General features: G+C 34.7%; 1 protein-coding gene across 3 annotated transcripts; it reads left to right on the top strand.

The window, feature by feature from the left end:
• The first annotated feature begins 125 nt into the window (after positions 1 to 125).
• LOC132183397 (uncharacterized) lies at positions 126 to 7,450 on the top strand. 3 transcript variants are annotated; one of them, XM_059596828.1, is made up of 17 exons: positions 126 to 320; positions 405 to 530; positions 619 to 678; positions 1,660 to 1,773; positions 1,848 to 1,935; positions 2,926 to 3,071; positions 3,154 to 3,255; positions 4,343 to 4,414; positions 4,488 to 4,587; positions 4,654 to 4,736; positions 5,215 to 5,292; positions 5,384 to 5,482; positions 5,562 to 5,612; positions 5,695 to 5,751; positions 5,867 to 5,908; positions 6,665 to 6,786; positions 7,148 to 7,450. In XM_059596828.1, the coding sequence occupies exons 1-16, from the start codon at positions 177 to 179 to the stop codon at positions 6,746 to 6,748; spliced, it is 1,446 nt and encodes a 481-aa protein (XP_059452811.1). In that variant the 5' UTR covers positions 126 to 176; the 3' UTR covers positions 6,749 to 6,786; positions 7,148 to 7,450. The 3 variants fall into 3 exon arrangements, with proteins under 3 accessions (XP_059452811.1, XP_059452809.1, XP_059452810.1); XM_059596826.1 differs by having other exon boundaries at positions 6,995 to 7,450; XM_059596827.1 differs by lacking the exon at positions 7,148 to 7,450 and having other exon boundaries at positions 6,665 to 6,917.
• The last annotated feature ends 2,656 nt before the right edge of the window (positions 7,451 to 10,106 follow it).

The following is a 10,106-nucleotide window of genomic DNA, read 5'->3' as shown; positions in this document are numbered from 1 at the left end:
TATTTAATTTTATTGGTACCTGGCATATAGCATTTCTCGTGGGCCCGTGGGCCATAGCAGTAAGGCAGAGGCATTTTCCTAGGCAATAGCATACCACCCTGTTCCGATACCCATCAAATTTCCCCACCTGGCCTACTTATCCTGGTTTTCTCAAATTTTGAGCGCAGTAGTAACCCATGAGTTTCGCTTTGGCGCGCTTCATCTTTCACACCGGCTGGGTTTTCTCACAAGCGGCAAGTACCACCAGAAACTATGGCTTTCTCCTTTTAACCCCAAGGAAAAGAAAATTTACCGCAACTGCTATACCTGTAGCTCATAAGGTAATAAACGTACACATTTTCTCAGGAACCAAAGAGAGGGAAAAGGGCTTGATTTCCTTTTTTTTTTTTTCTTCCCCTTATTAGTCAAATGAAGGGCTGTTGGTGGTAGTTGGGGGTGGAGCAGCTGGGGTTTTTGGGGCAATTAGAGCAAAGACCCTTGCGCCTAATCTGAAAGTGGTGGTTGTTGAGAAAGGGAAACCTCTGTCAAAGGTTTGTGTTCTGCTACATATTCTTGGACAATCCCGCTTTTTTGGTTTGTTACTCATTTCATTTTGTTTTCTAATGTTATTGTTGTCAGGTGAAAATATCTGGAGGTGGCCGGTGCAATGTCACAAATGGGCATTGTGCTGACAATTTGGTGAGGACTTAATGTATTATCATAGCATAAGCGGAAAAGTGTATTAAATGAAGTTATGGGTGAAGTTTTATAATGAAATAGCTCACACTTTTTGGCAACATATAGCGCTCAAAGTTTGAGAGTAGAAATGGTATTATTGTTACTCTAATATTCTGCATTAATGAAATGCTAGGTGTTGTGTGGTAGTAATATTATTAAGGGATTGATGTGTTCGTACTTAACATTTTTGTTTAATAATTTTTTTGCAGAGACCGTGTTTCTCTTGCTTAAGTTTTATGAGAAAAATTTACTAGAAATTGGTGATTTAACAGAGCTTTGTCTGTTTGGTTAGACCTGGCCTTAATTGATGTAAATCATATATTTGGTAAGTGAAATTGTTGGCTGCATGTTTTTTGTGTTTATGTGAATAGGGAGAATTTCACCATCTTTGATTTCTCAAAGAAATTGGCTCCTACATTTATGTCCACTTTCTTTAATTCCATGTATTAATACTAATATGCTCAGAAAATACAAAATGGAGTAATCCCAATAATGAATTATCATGTGCCAAACTCTGTGGAATATCATTTGTAGTAGTGTCTGAAACTCTAAATATTATTTAATAACTTATGCATTATCTTTTCTGGGTGTCGACCATAAATATTTTAGTAGCTGAAGAGGCATATAGAAATCCTTAAATAACATAAAATTCCAAGGTTACTAAATTTATTTTCGTTCATGCCTGGATAGGGAATTAATTAAAATTGTAATATTTCCCAGTTCTTATCATAATACCCCTCAACTGTTATCTAGTAGTTCTGTTAAAATGTGAAGAGTTTGTGACCTAGAAAAAGAACAGATTTATGCATATGCCAGGGCTTTCCATTACTACCTTTATAGCACTCTATGCCTTTTTCCTAATTGGTTCACTGGATTAAACTTTGTATTTTGATGTTTCCCTACAATTTTACATGATGTTTAGAATTATGAATTTGTTCTTAGATTCTGGCAGAACATTATCCAAGGGGTCATAAAGAGCTGAGAGGATCTTTCTTCAACATGCATGGCCCAGCGGATACTATGTCCTGGTTCTCTGATCAGGGGGTGGAACTTAAGGTTTTCTACAAAACTGCACGTCGCTTGTTCATTTATTTACTATGCATGTGTAATCTATGTTTATCTGCCCATAGATTGAGGACGATGGAAGGGTATTTCCCGTCAGTAACAGTTCTTCTTCAATAATTGATTGTCTCATGTCCGAAGCAATGAAGTTAGGAGGTATGCTTGTTTACAATTGTTAACTCTTATTTTTCTTGCTTGAATAGGTTGTGGTGGTATGCCTTGGAGTCTACCCATTTGTATCTACCCTACACAGGGTCTTGGGTTCTGGGGGCCTGAGGTGACTGCAATAAATAGGATCCAATTTGTAAATTACCTTGTGTTTCTTATGTAAGTGTCCTATGTTTTTCCCTTGATTCAGCTTTGCACTGAACCATAATATTTAGGGATTCAAAAAACAAATAGAAATCATCAATCAAGTTGTGAATGCCTCTGAAACAATTTCATCAAATGGCCTAGGTCAGTGGTATGTAATTTAGTAAGTTTAATCGAGTTCTTCAAATGCAACTGGTCCAGTGTTATTTATTAGTGTCCAAATGATGGTTTTGCTTGATGTCCTGGTTACTTAATTTGTACAATTATAATCTCCATGCTTAGGTAATAGTGTTCATCTTTGGCTCAATGGCATCAACAAAATTAGAAAATCTAATCAGTAAAGATTTCTCTTAATACTTTTTACGACCAAATACTCAATGTAGACTCAATAGGGAGGATTTCTTTTTTGAATGTGGGATAAAGATTAACAGTCCTGGCATCTGCTCATACACTGTATGCAATATGCCGAAATCCTACTTTTCTGACAAAATGAAGGTTATTGTGATTGTAACAGAAGGGACATTTGAGTAATAGCCTGCTTCTTTTAATATATTGATAGTCCTCATGCCTTACAAAAGATATTTATAGCAGTTTATGAGAGGAATAAAATACTGCTGCATGATTACTTAACAACCTCATTGTGTTGGAATACCAGACATGAAGTCCATAATTTTGTAAATTGTCTTCTCTTGATTAATGACCAGCCTGGTCAATTTCTGCACTAGTTCAATGCTTGTTGAGTAATGTTTGCTTTACAGAACTTGAGTAATAGCCTTCTCAATATATTGGTATATATGTGAGCCGTCAATGCTAAAATGTGAGTTCCTCAATCAGTTTCTCTGCAGACCGGAAAAGTTGTGACAACTGCTTCTGCTACTGGTGATGGAAAATTCATCCTCAAGATTGAGAAGCGAACACTCAGTTATGTCGAACATGTTGATGCTGATTATCTATTGATTGCTAGTGGTAGTAGTCCGCAGGTTGTGATGAATAAATGGTTCATTTCTATTGTCATGTATGTGGATTATACTTCTTGGTCAATTGTTTTTGCTCTTCCTACAGGGTTATAGTCTTGCAGCTCAGCTTGGTCATTCTACTGTAGATCCAGTGCCAAGTTTATTTACTTTCAAGATTGAGGATCCTCTGTTGGCAGAGTTGTCAGGGGTAATGTTTATTTATCCTCACTCTACCACTTGTTTATGATAGCTAGCAAGATCCTGTTCATTGTTTCTTACGCAACTCATGTATTCAAGTGAAGAAAAAAGTTCCTATGAGTGCTTCTTTACCTGACGAGTCACTGCCATATTTTCCATTTCTCAAGTTAACAGTACAAGAACTAGTTGAAAATATGTCAATATTTTAATTTTCAGTAAATAGTGGTAATTTGGAAAAATATAGTTATGCCAAGTAATGGTTACCTGAATGATAAAGTATTCATATCTTAATTGCTCTCTTCATTCCATACTGTTGGTTCTGTTTAGAAGATTCAACTTTTTACGAGAACATCGTTTAATACAATGTCTTTCAAATGAAAAGGTATAAATTTCCAAGAACTACCATTTTTAATTGAAATTCGAATAAAACAAATGAAAAAGGGTTATTGCCTGTCAAATAAAATAAAGGTTTAGTTCAAAAAGTTAATAAAATTCTATTTACTGACTTTTCAAAGTTGACAATATTTTTAGAACATTTTAAAATGGAGTAAAAGACCAACAATATGGGATGGAGGCAATGTTGATTAAGGTGAGTATGCATTATTAGTTGCAAACTAGTGAATCCTGGACTGGTTGCATTAGTATACTAGTACCATTGGGGATGTGGAAGTGTGGCTCGCATAAAGTATGATGATTATAACTGGAAAATCATCTACAAATTTGCAGAAGTAGTTGCTAATTTACGCAAATTGCATAAATTATAACCTGATAATCACCTCTGCTCTGAGGAACTTGTTCCATGCTTAAGTTATATTCTAACCTTGATGCTTCTATGTAGCATCTGCAATTAATTGACCATCTGACAGTGTGGAGAACTCATGAATTTTGCTGTTCTGGTTTTTATAACATGATACTTGTTCTTTTCTTTTTTTTCTTCCTAATCATTATCTTTGTGATGACTTCAACTTGCATGACATCTATCATTTGTGTGCTTTGAGGATTACCAATTTATAGCTGCTTGATGATGATGGTGTTATGGTCATACTTAATGATAACTGCAAAGCTCAGTCCATTTTTCTTTTCTATTTCAATGCCAGGTGACAATCCCTAAAGTTAAAGCGAAACTGAAATTAGAAAATGTCAAAAGGAACATACCGCAGCTAACACAGGCATACTTCTCTCATTGCAACCATCTAAATACTCAATCATGTGTGTTTTGTGACAATTGTTTTTGAATTTTAGGTTGGGCCCATGTTAGTCACACATTGGGGACTCAGTGGGCCTGTAATTCTTAAGCTATCTGCTTGGGGGGCCCGTGATCTGTTCAGTTTAGGCTACAAAGGTAATGAAAGTTTTTTCTTTTTTTAATTTGATTTGTCTTTACTGCAACTTGATATTTTTTATGCAGGGAGACTTATAGTGGATTTTACACCTGACTGGCATATAGAAGATGTGAAGTCCATCCTTAGTAAACACAAGAATCGGTTTGTGGTAATCCTGGATGTTATGTTAAGTATTTATTCTAAATACAGCTGGAAGTCGGTACTAGTTTCTTTAATATATGCAATAGTTGTTGCCAGTTTATGTTAATTCATGGTGACACAACTTTCTGTCAGGGTTCTCATGCATTGATGTAGAACTGTAATTTAAGGTGGTGTAGGAATTTAAATGTGGAAAGTATGGTTATATACCACTCAATTTAGCAACTCATCCCAAATACTTGAGATTAGCTAAGACTTTGGCATTATAAAGTATAACAATCTTGTGTTAACATGCTTTCTAATAGGTACTACTTAGGTTGGGTAAGAAACTTTAGTTCAAATATAAAGTCCCACATAAGATGTCCCAATCTTTCTTGTTGACTACTGTCATTTCCTTTTTGCTTAGGACTGTAACATAGTAAAGATATTTTGCTCTTTGTTTGTACTTGAATTGATGAGTGCTTAATTTTTCCTCCACATTTCTGCAGAAGCAAAAAGTGATCAATTCATGTCCTTCAGAATTTGGCCTTGTCAAGAGATTTTGGAAATATATATTGGATCGTGAGGTTTAATTGTTGTTATAAGTTGAAATATCATATGTTGTCTTCTAGTGAGATTTTTTTCAGAAGGATGATACTTTTCGTTCTTCATATGCAGGGTGTATCTGGAGATATGTTGTGGGCTTCCATTTCTAATAACTCATTAATTTCTGTTGCTTCTCTGTTAAAGAATTGTACTTTCACAGTGACAGGGAAGGTAGGATTAACACCAACTTTTCTAGTTCTTTATATTTGTCATGCTTTCTTGAGATGATATGCATTCTTTCTTGGTGAAGGGTCAATTTAAGGATGAATTTGTCACTGCTGGAGGTGTACCGCTTTCTGAGGTTCTCTCTCTCTCTCTCTCTCTCCCTCTCCCTCTCTCTCTCACACATTGTAAATATAACTACTTTTCTTGCCTCTATGAAGATCTCGCTGAATACAATGGAAAGCAAAATACATTCGCGTCTATACTTTGCAGGGGAGGTAATGTTCTTTGGTATTTCTTGGCTTTCCATTCACTCACTGTCACTTACACTGCAATCAAAAAAGACCCTATAAAGGCCCATTTTTGGCACTCAAAAGGTTGAACTATCTGCAGGTACTGAATGTTGATGGTGTAACTGGCGGTTATAATTTCCAGGTAAAGCATAATATTAACATTTAGCTGTTACATGTTGATAAGGTATACCTCATAGCTCTTCTTGTAATGGAGCCATTTCCAAAACCAACAGTAATATGTCAATTTGTTGTTATCGGAAGCACTTCCTGGTGTGTTGCTCTTATAGGTTCAGCTTTCGATATAGCCACTGCATGTAGAGTTTAACCATACATCTTGTAATGGAGCCATTTCCAAAACCAACAGTAATATGTCAATTTGTTGTTATAGGAAGCACTTCGTGGTGTGTTGCTCTTATAGGTTCAGCTTTGGATATAGCCACTGCATGTAGAGTTTAACCATATGATGTGTGATTGTCTATCGTCGAAGTGGGCTTATTTCTTCCTTCCTAGAAACTTATATACATAAGATGTTTCATGCATTTTGCTTTGCAGGAAAGATGATCTTTGTTTCTTTCCTATATATATATTTGGGTTTTTGGTCATGCTAGGATTTGAACCGCTGTTCATGTGGTTGTTATTTACCACCTAGCTAAGACACACTATGTCCTGAAATATATATATATTCCATACATTTTGTTTAACATGAAAGGCGGCCCAGCAACCCGTTCAACAACAAAATAACCAATGTCACCCAAAATAGTACTCAGAACCCTCTTAGCAAGTTCGATCTTCACTTTTGCAACTTATGTGTTTGATTATTATTCAGATCTCCATCCCTCCCTGTAAGGAACAAGATATTGTTCAATTCTCATTGGGCCATTAATTTTTCCCTTTTCAGAATGCTTGGTCTGGTGGATACATTGCGGGAACAAGTATTGGTAAATCAGCACTTGGTGCCTATCTTCAAGAGGGAGTTCTATGACAAACATTTGGCCATGCCTGCTGCTGACTTATTAATTGGTTAGCTTCCTCACAGATAGAGCATGTTCAAATTGTTCTGATAAAAAAAAAAAAAAAAAAAAAAAAAAAAAGAGTTTCTCTTCAATTTTGATTTTGATTCTCAATAACAACTCCCCCAATGTCCTACGATATGAGTTGATTGTTAATTTTTTTTTTTTTAAAAGAAAAAACAAAACTTTTAATAGTCAGAGCCGTGTTTTTATGTTAGGCATGCATGATGCATCTGAAGCGTGCATTCAAATGACTTGGGGCTTTACCTCATTCCACAAGCAACATAACAATTACTTGCCGTATCATCTGGGCCATCTTAAATCTATTTACCTGTCACTTCCAACGGAGTTGACCAATATTACCCGTGCAGTTGGTTAATATCGGCGAGCGCATAAAATGGTTAACAAAGAGGAGCTGGTGTGGCATTGAGAATGATGGTTGGATTTTCAACGAAAGAGACAATGGTAAAATTGAAATATCGAGGTAAAAAACAATGCCATTCTTGTTACTTGTCAAACTTTGACCCAGTACGTAATTTCCTTCCGAGCTTGAGATGGTAACAAATTATATCCTTTTAGATTTTTAATTCTTTCCTGCCTCTGCCGCCCATTGTTGCATGGGTATAGGGGCTGTTAATAGATAGAGACGTTCGCTAATAGGCTTGAGTTTAGTTTAGATAGACTCGACTAAGTAGTTAAGTTAATATATACTAAGTTACTAACTAGAGCTAACTAAATAGTTAATATACTATTAACTAGTTATAACATATTTAATTATATGTTAGTGTATATTAACTATACTATTAACTAGTATGTTAATAACATAACTAATTAGGTAATATGTCATGTACATTAATTATAATTAACTATATGCATGTGCAATACATTAACATTTTAACTAGTTAGTTGCCCTATATAAATATTAAAGTACGTAACTATATACATAAAAAATATAACGCATGGTTGGCTATAGTTATATACTATAGTAAATAATATGCTTACGTATTATATTTGAGAGGGCTAAGGTTATTCTCTAGATGTGGGTAGCTTTGATAGGACAAAAGGTTTGGTTGGGAAAGTCATCGGAAGGTGGTGTGGTGTAGTGAGAAGCTCGACTCAATGGGAGAGGGAGTATGGGTGCTTGGGGTGTGGTGCGGCGCAGATGCACGTGTTCTATCAAGCCCAAGTCGAGACGGACGAAGGGGATTGATTCGATTGAATTGAAATGTGCTTACTGCTTAGAAGTTTAGGATTTAATTAAGTTAGTGAGTTGTTCTCGCAAATTTCGAGGAAAGTTGTGTATATTTTCTATTAACTTTCGTTATCATTCTCATTCTTGACTATCCTTTAATCCTAAAAGCCAAAAGAGAGAGAGGAGCCATTTTATATTTATATAATATGATTGCATAAACAAACAAAAACAGAGGAAGTTACGGAGAAGAAAGCATCATGAATATGACTAAGATATATATATATATATATATATATATATGAGTAATGATTTAGTGAACACTGGCGTGCATGAGTAGTGTGCACGCTGGTGTTCACTACATCACTACTCTCTCTCTATATCTATATATATATATATATAGCCGTATCGGTTTTAAATTCTATTTATTAATCATTGTAATGGTATCCAATAGGTTTTAAATTCTATTTATTAATCATTGTAATGGTATCCAATAACTTCTCACCAAATTAATATTTTGTCTACTGTTGGATTGTATGTCTTTTATACACTTTTTATATAATATTTGAGTAATGTTAAGTACCATCTTTTTACCCTCTTAAAATCCTCCTAAAGTTGATGTGGCTTTTAAAATCACTATTAAATTTTAGATGAATCATACTTGAATTTTGATTCAATGATGATTTTAAAAGCCACATCAACTTTAGGATGATTTTAGGAGGATAAAAAGATGGTATCTAGCATTACTCATATCAGTTCAAATAAATGGTCAAAATTATAATATTGAAGGATAACTCAATAAGATTGATTTTGCATATTGACCCGACCGTTTATTTGAACCATAGTATATCTCCAATGATTTAATCACTTGAGACAGAATATGCGAGAATCCCATGCACACTGAGGAATGGGGTTATATATATATTATGTGGCCCAACATGGGTTCGACAAAATATTAATCTAATGAAATATTATTAGATTAATGTGTAAAAAAATGCTAGCCATATATATAATTTGTGCATCAGTTGCCTATGCAAACGTGGTAGTGTGACATGGCATTACCATGTCAGTCTAAAAGAATTTGCATGGACGTGTTATCGACGGGTGGCCACCAACCACTTTTATGGGTGCCGGCCACACCCTTTAGATAAGGGGGTGGTGGTCACCTCCCACCAAACCTTCAAGATTGCTGCAATCACTAAAAGTGGTGATTTTATGATTTTATGATTTTTTATTTTTTAAATGTGGCTAATGTGGTAGGGATCCAAATTTCTAACAATTTAGCAATTTGGGTAACAAACCTAAAAGTTTCTATGGGACTTACTATTCAAGCAAGAGCACGGGTTGCTTGAAATTTGTTAATATAGGTGAGTCATGTATTTACTGTTTAAATTATTAACAATTCGAACAACAAAATTATTAAAAATTTCTATCGATGTGACAATGTCGAGCAAACTCGTGTAAGAATAGGCTTAGTCATCAGGAAAGTGATCCTTTCTATTTCAAATTTTCTCAATTTTTTTTATTTAGTGCATTTTAAAGGGTAGTGTTGTCCAAAAGTTTTAATGATGGTAATGTATTAAATGTACTATCCTTCAAAATACACTAAATATAAGAAATAGAGGAAATTTGAAATGGAGAAAATCATTTTCTAGTCAATTTGTGTATGGCACATTGGGAGCATTTAGTTCTATAATATCACCCTTGTACTATTCCTGGCTTTTGGTTATTTATTTATTTATTTGTTTGTTTTTTCTATCTGGTTTCTACTTTGGCTGTAACCAGAAGTTGCTACGTAAAGTTGTTGTGATTCATGAATGTTTAAATATGTTTTTTTTTGTGAAAATTAGAACAGGAAGACTTAGCCCAATAAAACTGAAGATATGCACTGACCATTCTAACCTTGCTATAAGGAGAATAAGAACATTAGAAATTTAAATAGATTGTGAAGAAAGAACCATGAAAACGACCAAAATGCAAATCTTTCCAGAGAATAAAGGATATGCTTGCTCCATCTCCTAAGCATAAAGTTGGATATTCTAACACCCAAAGTCAATGGAAATCTTGCTTTGATTAACTAATGTCTGCCTATAGGTTATAACTTATAATTGCTAAACTTTACAATTGTTTAAGAAGGTAGA

The sequence above is a fragment of the Corylus avellana genome, chromosome ca5 (genome assembly GCF_901000735.1).
Source record: "Corylus avellana chromosome ca5, CavTom2PMs-1.0".
NCBI classification, from domain to species: Eukaryota; Viridiplantae; Streptophyta; class Magnoliopsida; order Fagales; family Betulaceae; genus Corylus; species Corylus avellana.
The sequence above is the reverse complement of the archived record's forward strand: the minus strand, read 5'-3'. Positions and strand labels throughout refer to the sequence as shown.

What these genes read in the sequence shown, in the direction of transcription:
- LOC132183397 (XM_059596828.1), top strand. Translation starts at nt 177, where the DNA reads ATGAGTTTCGCTTTGGCGCGCTTCATCTTTCACACCGGCTGGGTTTTC. An exon ending in TGTTGGCAGAGTTGTCAGGG is followed by an intron (nt 3,256 to 4,342) that starts GTAATGTTTATT and finishes TTTCAATGCCAG; the next exon opens with GTGACAATCCCTAAAGTTAA. An exon ending in ACATACCGCAGCTAACACAG is followed by an intron (nt 4,415 to 4,487) that starts GCATACTTCTCT and finishes TTTGAATTTTAG; the next exon opens with GTTGGGCCCATGTTAGTCAC.